At 33.9% G+C, this 13,268-nt stretch overlaps 1 protein-coding gene across 2 annotated transcripts in view; it reads left to right on the top strand.

Annotated features, from left to right (window-relative positions):
- The window catches only part of TLK1 (tousled like kinase 1), a 142,687-nt gene that overhangs the window by 104,533 nt on the left and 24,886 nt on the right, over positions 1 to 13,268 (top strand). For both annotated transcript variants that reach the window (XM_047722115.1, XM_047722116.1), the window contains exon 12: positions 6,455 to 6,521. In XM_047722115.1, the coding sequence (XP_047578071.1) occupies positions 6,455 to 6,521 (67 nt within the window). The remainder of the gene's footprint in view (positions 1 to 6,454; positions 6,522 to 13,268) is intronic.

Raw genomic sequence — 13,268 nt, 5'->3', positions numbered from 1 at the left:
TTTTGTTGAAACAGAAAATAAAACCCGAAAGGAGTCACTGATCCCAAGTAGTTTGAAAATCCGTCCAGGCAAACTGGTTTCAAGGTCTGGTAGTAATTTTCTATGGCTATGGCTCCTCCTTCTGGTCTCAAGGTTCTTTCCTCTGAGTCTTTTTCACAAAGATTTTTTTTTTTTTTTTTTTTTAAATTAAGGTTAGCATGTATATGTAGCTAAGTAGCTTTGTCAGGCTGTTTCTTGTTTGTGGAATTTTGGGGGTCTGACAGCCTTTCATTTTGTGCTCTCTCTGCCCTTTTAAACTCCAGACTGGCAGTGTTTCTGTTTAAACTTGTCTTGTGGATCTAGCCCCTCTGACACAGGCATTTACTCCTTTAGATAAGAGGATCCTCCATATTCTTTTCTAGATAATCCTATTGTTGTTTTTTGCTTCTGCTGAGAAGGCTGAGGGGACCTGTGAGTTCCACACTTACTCTTTTAAAGACCCTTTCACACCACTATGGGGTATTAGCAAAAATGTTGTTGACAACGTCTTCCTTTTTCTTTTTTTTTTTCTAAATACAGCAGCTTTTTGTGAAACTTAGTCTTAGTGTCTTTCACACTCTGGATAGAATGAGACATATGTTTTCTTCTTTTTCTTTTCTTCTCTTTTTTTTCCTTTCTTTTTTTTTTTAAAGTATATACCTAGGAATAGAATTACAAGGTTATACGGCAGTTCTGTGTTCAAATTCTTGAAGAACTGCTTAACTATTTTTCGTATCTGCGATATTTTACGTTCCCACCAGTAATAGACCAGAGTTCCTTCCTATTTCTTCACATCTTTGGCAACCCTTTTTATTTTCTGTTTCTTGATTATAATCATCCTAATAGCTGTAAATTGTCATCTCACTGTGGTTTTGATTTACATTCCTGAATGGCTCATTATGTTGAATGTCTTTTAATGTGCTTGTTGGTCTTTGTATAGATATTGAAGTCTTTTGCTCAGCTTTTAATCCAGCTCCTTGTCTTTTTGTTGTTGAATTACAAGAGTCCTTTATATATTCTAGATACTAAACCCTTGTCAGATATATGTAGATATTTGCTCCCATACTGTAAATTGTATTACTTTCTTGATAATGTCCTTTGATTTGATTTTAATTTATTAAAAATTTATTGTTTTGTTTTTTGCTTATATTTTTGGTGTCAAATTTAGGAATCCTTTACCAGATCCATGGTCAAAGACATTTACCCCCGTGCTGTGTTTTAAGAATTTTCTAGTTTTAGTTCTTATATTTAGATTATTGATCACTTTTTGGTTAATTTTTATATAGAATGAGGTAGGGGTCCAACTTCATTCTTTTGCATGCGGTTATCCTGTTGTCCCAGTACCATTTGTTGAAGAGATGATTCTTTCCCCCATTCAGTGGTCTTGGCACCTTGTCAGAAATCAACTGGCCATGGATATCCATACTCATTTCTATTCCTATAGAATAGTTATAACTATGTAACTATCCTATAGAATAGTTACTATTCTATTATCCTTATGGTAGTAACTGTTTTAATGACCGTAACTTTATAGTAAGTTTTGAAATAGGTAGTGGGAGTCCTATAACTTTGTTTTTTCTCTTTCAATGTTGTTTTCTTTTTGAGACCCCTTTCAATTTTTTTTTCCATTTTAACAAAATGGGCCCTATGTATTTTGATTAGGATTATATTGAATATATGGTTGACTTTGGAGAGGATTGCCCTCTTAACAACATTAAGTCTGCTAACCCATGAACATAGAAGTCTTTTCATTTCGTTAGTTTCCATTCATTTCCTTAACACTGTTTTGTAGTTTTTAGTATATAAGTCACTTCCTAGGTTAAATTTATTTCTAGGTATTTTACTCTTTTGGATTCTCTTATAAATGGAATTGTAGTCTTAATATCGTATTTAGAGTGTTCATTGCTGGTGTATAGAAACACAACTGATTTTTTGTGGGTTGATTTTGTACCCCCAACTTTTCTGATTTATTAGCTCTGGTGGTGTTTTTTTCTTCATTCTTCGAGATTTTCTGTATCTAGAGTTATGTTATCTGCAAATAGAGATAGTTTTACTTCTTTTCTCATTCTGATGCATGCTGTTATGTTTCTTTTTCTTACTTAACCTCTCTGGTAGGACTTCCAGCACAATATTGAATAGTAATGGTGAAAACATCATTTTCTTATTTCTCATCTTAAAAGGAAAGTTCTCAGTCCTTCACCTTTGAATATGATGTCACTTGTGGGTTTTTAATAAATGCCCTATATCATGTTGAGGAACTTCTATTCCTGGTTTTTTGGGGGCTTTTCAAAGGCAGACTAGTCTTGTGTCCCACCCTCCCTCATGTTAAAAATCTAATCCTCAGTGGATAGCTCATAGCTTAATGTTCAGTAAAGGTTTGCTAAATTGTACAAATAAATGGGCTTGCTAATTTTTTTTTCCTTAAGTGCCTGTAAAAGTCTTACTTACCATAGATTGCATTCCTTAACTTTGAGACTTCAGGTTAATTTCCTTTTTAAACATAAGGTCTTTAAAAAAATTGATCATCAGATTAGTTTGAAATGAATATTCCCTGTTTTCTGTTATTTATATTAGTTACTTCTATTACAGTCATCTCACATTTCTATCGAACTATTATAAAACAGTTCTTTGGATTAAAAATAAAGTCCTCATCCATTCAGACTCGTTATAGAAGATTATCAAGAGTTTACAAGTCTTATGTTTGAGGTTTATATTTCTTGGCTTTTAAAAATTAAGTTTTATAGGGGTGCCTGGGTGGCTCAGTTGGTTAAGCTTCTGCTTTCAGCTCAACTAGGATCAAGCCCTGAGTTGGGCTCCCTGCTCAGCTGCTCCCTCTGTCGCTCCCCCTGCTTGTACTCTCTGGCTCTCTCTATCTCTCTGTCAAATAAATAAAATCTTTAAAGTTCTATGTAAACCACTTTAGGAGTTTTAGTGTGCCCCTAAATAAGCACACATGTGTATTTTTGAACATAATCATTCAGGCTGTAATATCAGATATGATTCATATAAGGAGGAATTAGACTTAATCTGTGAATAAAAGATTTGCTAGGTAACCTAACCAACTGACTTGCTTAAAAGTGTAAATTTTTTTAGGGTCTTAAAAACACGTCATAAAAATAATTATGTAGCAATTGAATGCCATTAAAATTAACATTATCCTAGCTTAGCTCTTTTCATTCTTCTTTTTTTTTTTAAAGATTTTATTTATTTGTCAGAGAGAGAGTGTACAAGCAGAGGGAGCAGCAGGGGGAGGGAGAAGCAGGCTCCCCACTGAGAAAGGAGCCTGGTGATTCCACTTGATCCCAGGACCCTGGGATTATGACTTGAGCTGAAGGCAGACACTTAACTGACTGAGCCACCCAGACATCCCTCTTTTCATTCTTTTAAGAGGACTGGCCTCAATTAATTTCTAAATTATCTATCCGTATTATCTAAATTTATATATTTTTTCATTTTCACATATTTTACATTTTATGTAAAAATGTAAAAAATATTTTACATTGTATGTAAAAGACATTTTTCATTGATGGGAATAGATAACAGAGATATCTTAAAATTTCTAATATATGTCAGATATATTAGAGGGAGGAAATGCAGAGAAATGTAAGAAATGTCTCTTTGCTGTTTTGAGGTTTGCTTTCTATTTAGTGAGACAAGAACCTGGGATTCCTAATTCTTAAACGGAGAGCTATGAACCCCCAAATTTATGTATATGTGAAATTTTCTAGAGAGGGTATTTTTATAAATTTATAAATTTTTATAAATTTATAAATTCCTTTAGATTATTTTCAGATATCCGTGATTATAAAATGGTAAGAATCACCACCCTAGAAAATGAGTAGCCTAGTATTTAGTACTTTCTGCAGATTTTGCTTATAACTGCTTCAAAACCAAGCAGAGAAAGTGCTTATTTGAAGCTTAATAGTAGTTACAGTAGTAATCAAAATGCCGGAAGTAAATAGCAAAGTTCTGCTGATGATGAAAGTTACCATTTATCTTTAGTGAGAATTGTATGTGTTTAATATCAGGAGTACATCTATAAAATAATGCTCTAAGGTCAAAGTTTTTTAAATCAGTGAATTATCACCCTACTAAGAAAATTTGGGGAAGAAGTATTTGTATGCATTTGCTTTAGCTATAGGGACATGGATGATTTGAACTGCAACACAGCATACAAACAACTAGAATTAAGTGATATTAAATAGCAAATATGCATTACATTATGCTATAAGATTAACCAAATAATATCCAACAAACAATCATCTTGGAACTAATTGATAATTAATTAATTTTTTAACTCACAAGAATAGTAGCTGTTGAAAACTATACCAACTAAACACAACAAAATATGCTTAGCTCCAAATTACAGAAATTCCCAGCCATCTGCCTATGTAAGTGCTTTGCAAGTTTGCATGAGAGCCAGACTTCTTATTAGAATGCAGTTTCAAAAATTTTAGGAAACTCAAGATTGCACTGAATTTTCATTGGTGGCATATATGCCTACCCAGAAGCTATTTGCCAAAAATACCTATAGCTTTTATTAGATTAGTTGAGATTTTATCCATTTTACTTTCTAAACCTTTTAACATCACCTTTCCCTCTTCCTTTCACTCCATCTATAGTCACACTGTAGTAGTCACAGTGTAGTCACACAAGTCAAACTTCTCTTAAGTTTACTTGGAGCATCTGCTGCAACTGTCCACTGTTGCTGTATTTAGTATAATAAAATCCAGCAGTGGTATTAACCTAAGGCTGGGTAGACAGGTTTAATTTTAAATTTTTCACTCTTAAGATGTTTCTAGTTGAGGGGCGCCTGGGTGGCTCAGTGGGTTAAGCCGCTGCCTTCGGCTCAGGTCATGATCCCAGGTCCTGGGTTCGAGCCCCACATCGGGCTTTCTGCTCAGCGGGGAGCCTGCTTCCTCCTCTCTCTCTGCCTGCCTCTCTGCCTACTTGTGATTTCTCTCTGTCAAATAAATAATAAAATAAAATCTTTTAAAAAAAAAAAGATGTTTCTGGTTGAACACTAACTGAATTTCTTGGAGCTTTTTGTTTGTTTCCTTTCAATATCGTTTCTTTAGAATTAGTAAATTTAACTACTGTCTAGCTAAAGGAGAATAACATTCATACTATTATTATAGTATAGTATACTATTATAGTAGTATAGTATAGTATACTATTATAACATTCATACTAAATGTTGCTGAGGGACCTGAATAAATATAAATAAATCATACCTAGGTTAGGAGTTATGCCAAATACCCCCAGAACACATGAGTAAACAAACAGTTTTGATAAAAGCAGTTCCTTCAGTGTTGGGATATAAAATGGAAGTTGTTTTACTGTGGAGTGTTTTTTAATCAGAAAAAACAATTTTTTTCTCAGGAAATGTTATAAGTGTATATGTCTTACTATGGTTCTACATACATTAAACTAGTTATATATGAATATTTGAAATTAATAAAATAAACATAAAATACTTTCAAGATTTAAAGTCTTATGTCTATTTATAAAGAATCTGGTGCTTTGACTATAGTTTTAGCATTCCTTTTCCTCACTTTTTTTTTTTTTAAGATTTTTATTTATTTGACAGAGAGAGATCACAAGCAGGCAGAGAGAGAGAAAGGGAAGCAGGCTCCCTGCTGAGCAGAGAGCCTGATGCGGGGCTCAATCCCAGGACCCCGGGATCATGACCTGAGGCGAAGGCAGAAGCTTAACCCACTGAGCCACCCAGGTGCCCCTCCTCACTTTGAAATAAATAAATAAATAAGTAAATAAAACCAGTACACCCAACTGAACTGACCCTCTTCATAGTAATTTTCTAGTACTCTTGGAGTAAAATGAAATTCATTCCTTGGTCTGGAAGTCCGTATAGAAGCTGACCCTTGCCTGCCTCTCCTACTGCTTGCAGCCTCTCTGGCTGTGAGCTTACATTTTTTTCTCTTCTTACAGTATGCCAGCCTGTGTCCATCTTAGCATCCTTGCACTTGCTGGAACGTAACTCGCCCAGGTTCTCTTGTTGTCTTTTAGATGTTTAGATCAAGACCACCTCCCTAACACTCAGTACAAAGTAGTGTAATACAGTGTCATTCTCGTACCACCCTTTTTTGTTTTCTTCATAACATTTATTGTTATTAGGGATTATTTTATTTCTTTATCAAATTGTTCCTTTTCTGCTGCCTTAGTGGGACTGTAGAGTCTAAATTCAAACTAAAATGAAGGGAGAAAATGTCTTTTTCCTTGTACCCTTAGGACTGAAATTCTAGGTGTACTCTGTATTAGGTGTACTCTGAAAAATATTGTAAAGAACTTTTGGCTTATTTTGGGTTAAATGTTGTCAGGATTGTAGTATTTCCACTTATTTACCTTCTTTTGCTGGTTGTTAATAAGTAATAACTATTAATCTTAATATCTAGAATTACAATTTCATTTTTGACAGGTTGACTTTGGCAGAATATCATGAACAAGAAGAAATTTTCAAACTTAGACTAGGACATCTCAAAAAGGTATGTGAAGCATATGCTGAATTTTTAGTTTGTTACCAGAGGTTGTGGAGAGTTTGTATTATAAGTCTTATTGGAGAAGTCATCTTAAGAGAAAAAGAACCCAGAGTTTAGACAAAAAAAAAAAAAGAAGAAGAAGAAGAAGGCCATTAAAGTTGTATTTTTAAGTTGAATATATTAAAATAACATTCCTTTACCTTGTGGCAGCTTACAAACATTGAGATCCTGATAATACCATGTCCCTATAGTGGAGAAGTAACTCCTGGCCAGACTTTCAGGGTCTTAGAATTACTCTGTTTAAATACTATTTTTGTAATAATGCTGCTTTTTTAACATGAAATGTAAATTTCCATATTGTTTGTGTCCATTTATAATAAACTGAAATAATTATAAATTAGTAACAAACTTGTTTCTTTGGCTTAACTTTTAAGCTATCAAATGTTTGATAAATGTTTCAATTAATTTATGTACATTGGCAAGTTTAGAAGAACCTAATCATAATAGTATGAAGTCATATAGTTTATCAAAATGTTGCTCTGTGTTATTAGAGTAAATTTTTATAATGTATAGCTTTGTACTGATTTGTAAACTGTGACATTGTAATCAGTTTATTGTTTTTACAGTTCACATTTTTAGTTCAAGCCATTTCAAATTAATGATACTAGCTTTTCCCACTCAAATTGAAGTTACTGACAGATGTAAAATTCTTTTTTTTTTGGCCCATTTTTTATTCTGCTTTTTATCACATTACTTACATATTTTTTTTTAAAGATTTTATTTATTTGACAGAGATCACAAGTAGGCAGAGAGGCAGGCAGAGAGAGAGGAGGAAGCAGGCTCCCCGCTGAGCAGAGAGCCCGATGCGGGGCTCGATCCCAGGACTCTGGGATCATGACCTGAGCCGAAAGCAGAGGCTTTAACCCACTGAGCCACCCAGGCGCCCCACTTACATATTTTTTAATAGGCTGAAAAGTCGATAAAATTGAGTGAGTGAATTAATCGGAGCTAGATAGTTTCAGTGAAGTTGTCTTTCTGGGGTGGGGTGAGGTAGGACAGAAAAACCCATTCTTTGGCAGCTGCTATCATACTGTGTACTGTTTTGTTTTTTGGAATACTATGAAGGTGCTTTAGACCCCTGCCATTCAATTACAATGAACAGAACAAAATTATAAGTGTGTGTGTGTGTGTGTGTGTGTGTGTGTGTGTGTGTGTGTGTGTGTGTAATTTGCAGTACTGTTTTTCACTATGTCATATCTGTCTATGCCCCTACTCAGAAAAGTTTCAACCCCAAACTACTTTAACAGTAAATTCTAACATGATTTATCCTGGTCTTTTTTTTTTTTTAAAGGTGTATTTTGTTTTGTTGTAATTAGTACTTTTCCTGCTCTTTGAGATACAGTAGACAACGTCAGTCTATCCTCTGTAACAGATGGAGTTGTAATGGGACTCTTGAAGGATTTTATAGTATAGAATTAGTACCAGTATTTGTGTGTCCACCTAAGCTATTTTGATAATGAACTCATAGAGACATATGTTTGAGATGTCCCCTATAAAGATTTATAAATTATTTTCTAACCAACCTTTCATGATAACGAGACACGTAAATGGGAGGGTTATTATTTTCACATATAATAATTTTAAATTATTCTTTCTAGTGACGAGATTTTACATGTGTGTATTATATTTTATGAAAACCTGTTATATAAAATCTAAAATTATAAAGCAGTTAAATTAGGAATTGGTAATTTTTATTACAAAAAAAATATCAGTTTTTGAAAAGCTTCCGAGAAGGGTTTCCTTCTGGTTTTGATTGGTTGTGCTTGGTTGATTTTAAAGGTTTCCTGGTACTTTAAAAATACTCGGTTTCTCTGAAACACTTCTGTGTAAGTGTTCTAAAGTAAGGTATACTTAAATGTCTAGATACTTATATAAACAGTTGCAAGCTGTTGCAGAACACTATGCTTTCACTTCTAACCTCCATATTAGCCTCTTTCCCTATGTTTAACTTCTCCGTTTTTTAATTTACTCATTCTTTTAATAACTGTCCCCTCCATAATCTTTTTCCTATTTTATTTTTTTAAGCTTTTATCAGATGTACTGAGCAGCTCTAAATTTCTAACTTTATCTTCTTAACCTGTTTACAATATTAGTTTTTTTTTACCAACATCATGGAATATTTTGGGAGAGTGGATAAACTACTAATGCTGAAATACGCTCTTATGTCTTGAAGTCTCACATTTTCTTTTAAGAAGCTATTTTGAGTGAGAAGAATGAATGTATTATAAAGAAAGTTGTTGGTAGTACATGCAGGGAACAAAATTGAGTTAAGTAGTGTCACCTTAGAGCACAAAAAAATACCAATTGTCTGCTTACCACTGTATATTAATTTTTGAGTGGCAAATTTAAATAGTAAATATTAAGTCACATGTTTTTAAAAGTAACTTATTTGGCATTCTAAAGCACAGTTGGAAAATAGGCCACTAAAATAGGTCATTCTGTTTTCTAAAAAAGTAGATTGGATACTTTTAACACATAGAGAACAAGCTTCAGTTAAGAGAAAAGATATAATCACCTCTCTTATCAGCTCCCTGTGCTCCTGGCATGAACCGTACCCACCTTGTAACTATATAGTTTCTACTGTAGGCTGGTTCTGATATGTGAATATTTTAAGGTCCTTGTAACCTGCACAGGAATTAACCTATACTATGTCAGCTATGTTAGGGTTTAGTTTTGGAGCCTGGCATACTCTTGGTCTCTTTCTCTTAAACTCTCTTTCTCTTAAACTCTTAAAGTTCAATAGAATTGTTAGATTAAATTTGTGGGTACCAAAAGAGAAAACTTACTTCATTGAGGGAAGTCCATGATGTTGGACATATGAGACTAAAGGCCTGTTTACTTTTTGAAATGAATAATTTATGTTGTACTTTGTGTTTTATAAAGATTATCATAATAATTGAATAGGTAAACTGAAATATGAAAAGGTATATTTGCCATTGAATAAATCATAAAGTTCAGTTCACATCTTGTGTTATTCTGCAGAGTTAGAAATATAATAAATCCAAAGCAGTAGGGTAGAGTAAGGAATGAAAGTTAAGCAAAAGCCTCCAGTAGTCCATGTTTAACATAAATAGATGTTTTGGGAGCTTAAGGGCATATTAGTTTTGTTCTGAGATTAGAAAAATCAGTCTGCAGCATCACTTTTTTTTTTTAATATATATCAAGAATTCTTTAATATTTTCAGTTATTCTTTTTAACAAATCATTGCTTACTCATTCACTAAGTTATTGATTTATTTCCAGACTTTGCCTGATACAGGCACGATTCAGATTCCCATTTCAGGAGAATTACATGATATTACCTTTTACAGACTTTGAAGTTTTAACCATTCTGGAGTGAACATTAATGTTAACTTTTTGAGTGCCAAGATCTTCTCCATATGTTTTGTCAAAATTAATAACACCCATAACCTACAAAGCCAGACCTGAACCTTTTCCATTCCCGTTTCATTGGTGGTATCTATACACTTACTCCTTACAGTTCTTCTGTTGTACATAGACAGCAAGTTGGTTCTCTGTATTCAAAAGAAGTAATCCACACACAGTCATTTTTGCATATGTCTTAGCATAGTGGCAGTGTTTGCTTTTTGTTTGTTCAGAAGCAGGCTTCATTTTCATTGCAGATAAAGGAGAGCAGTTAAGTTTTTCACACACAAATACTCTCTTTGCCTCACATATTATTTTCCTTGAGTATTGTTAGTGACTATTTTATCAGCTAGAATATTTCTTATTAGCTGGTTTATTGCTTTTTGCTCTAAATTTAATTTTGAAGGTCAACAGAAAAAGCACATTTTTAATAAAAACTATAAATGCTCTCTAAAATAATCTTGCCTTTTGTGTAGCTTAAGGATTTAAAAGAATAGAACAGAGAAGAGCTATATAATAAAATATGTTGAGACTATGCAAATTATTCCCAAAACAGTTTTTAAAAAATAACTTTGGCAATAGTTATGTACAAACTTAAGCAGTTATCCCCTGTTAAAAGCTTGTAATGGCAGCGGGAATAATTTTCTGTCTTGAAAAAGTTGGTTCTTTGAGGCAAGGTTACTAACTACTATCCCATTTTATGTACCTGTGCCACATGTGGAATCTGGACTTAAGGAAGCTAACAATTTCTGTGCCAATTAGCATTTTGGTTGATCCTGTTTTGATACCAGTCTTTGATAAATTCTAGGTATGGGAATTTATCTTTTTGATGTGAGGCGTTCTGCTAGGTTGTTCTTTGTGTAGTTCAGATTATTCTGGAATTGCAGAAAACTACATGGATATGCTTTTCTAGGATTATTACTAAATTAACACAAATAACTTAAAAAAAAAAACCTGCAAAACCATCATCCTTGTAATAGATTCTCTCTGTAGTCAGTATTTAAATGATAAAAGTTACCCATCTTAGTATCCCAAAATGATGAGGAAATAAGAACTTTGAAAGTTATAGGACTACTAACCATGTCTTGCCGCTGATGTTACTCAAGTGTGTGATGGGAACAGCATGCAGGTGTGTGTTGCTCTTTATTTAGTCTTCAAGTTTTGTCACCTTTTAGATTTAAAATATTTGATCAGCTGAAGAAAATAATGCATATAAAAAATTTGACATCTCAGTATGGAATATTAAGTAGTGTTAGTAGGGATTGGCCTTAATGTATGTGTTTTGGGTTGTGTGTATGCATGAGAGGGAGAGAGAGAAAGAGTGAGAGAGAATTTTAAGTCCTGAGTATAAGTGCTGGAAGATTTTTTTGAAAAACATAACCAATTTGTAATTGAAACAGGATTAGTCAAGAATCATCAACACCAACACAAGTGTATCTTGCAGACCGAAGGAATCAGCTAAACAATTTGCAGTCATCTCAATCTCTACTAAAACAAAAATCACATCCAACATGCCACCTGACACCATTTCTTTCTCTCTCTCTCCTTTGCTCCTTGCGATGTGGCATTCATCTCTCCCTGTGCCTCCGTTCTGAAGAGATAACAGTATAGCAACAACTCTGCCATTGAAATCCTGTTCTCTGACCGATATTGGCATCTGCAAAGAGAAACAACCAGTAACAGGCAGCTGCAGCATCAGTATTAATCTTCCATGATGAAATCTTTACAGGTCAAGAACAAGCACACAGCTCTTTTTCTCACTCCTTCACAGTGGACCATGCAACTAGTTGAAATGGAAGACAATGGATTGTCTACAAGCCTTTTGAACAGTGGAGAATACAGGGCATTGGTTTTAGGTGAATTGACCCCCAAATATTCTTGAAGTTTGATATCTCCTTTGGTCTTTCTTTCTAGAATACCATTGTCATCTGATTTATCAAATCCTTAGTATAACCCAAAGAATAAGTTTGCATATGACATTTATTGTCACTTTAGGTTTGAATAAAAATATGAAAATAATGAACAGTATAATTCTAGAGGGCTTAATCTCTAAATCACGTGCTCACCTTTATATTCGTGGCCATGACTGGAAGAAATCTCTTGGGAATTCTTCTCTCAGTTAAAGCCAACCACATTGTACATTATATTTCTCTAGAACATAAGAAAAGATGCTACTCGTATAAGACAGTAGTTTTCAGTGGAAGTCTGGTGAAAATACACTGTAGTAGAAAAGGTCATGATTAAGCCCATGTTATGAGGTGCCTGATTTCTTGGCATGTTTGAGCAAGAAAAGTGCCAAGAGTGTTCGAATTCTAAACTTGATATTCTGTCCTTACTACTGTTTCTCATTTAAAAAATGAGTAGTAGTCTATAAAAGATGACTCTGCTGAGAGAATATGGGACTGGCTGTAGATAGGAAGACTCCCAGTGTTCATATTTTACCTCCTACTCTTATGAATCTATAAACATTTCTTGCTCTGTGTTTCCCCATTTGCAGTCATACATCTTAACCTGGTAGTTGATTTTCAATTACCAAAATGAAAATTTAGAGGTAAAATGTGTTGTGCTTCTATAATTAATATTAATTAATCAATATTAATCCAGTTGTTTTATAGGTAATAGAATTTTTTTAATTTTAGAAAGAATTTTAGAAGTCATGTTAGCCATTTGTTAGAGCAGAGTTCAATTCATGCTTGTAAATTCAGTCTAGAGATCACTATTTCACCAAAAAAGAAAACAGTTGCTTGGCCACCGGCCCTTCCCAATCAGAACTATAACTTTTACCATTTACAGTTGACCCTTGAACAATGCAGGGGTTAGGAGCACCAACTGTCCTCCACCCCCGAGTGCACAAAACCCTCATATAACTTTTGTCTCCCCCAAAACTTAACTACTAATAGCCTACTCTTAACCAGAAGACTTAACCGATAACATAAGCAGTCAATTAACATAAATTTTCTATATTAAATATATACTCTATTTTTACAATAAAAGAAGCGAGAGGAAAATGTTATTAAGAAAATTATGAGGAAAATACATTTACAGTACTTAAATTTGTTGAAAAAAATCTGCCTATAGGTGGACCCGTGCAGTTTAAATCCATGTTGTTCAAGGGTCACCTGTATATTCATGTGCGTCAAGAGAGTCCAGAAGACTAAGTTCTTTCCATCATTGTGTAGGAAGTTAAATCTTTTCACACTTAAAAAAAGAAAAATCTATCAATCCACGCAAATCCTGAGGAAGGTTCAGAGGAACCAGCCAGTGTGGAGGACTACGATGTGCTGTAAGGCATGATGCCTGTGTGTGCCATGGTGTGGTGTCAGCATCT

This window comes from Lutra lutra, chromosome 3, assembly GCF_902655055.1.
Source record: "Lutra lutra chromosome 3, mLutLut1.2, whole genome shotgun sequence".
Classification (NCBI taxonomy): Eukaryota; Metazoa; Chordata; class Mammalia; order Carnivora; family Mustelidae; genus Lutra; species Lutra lutra.
The sequence above is the reverse complement of the archived record's forward strand: the minus strand, read 5'-3'. Positions and strand labels throughout refer to the sequence as shown.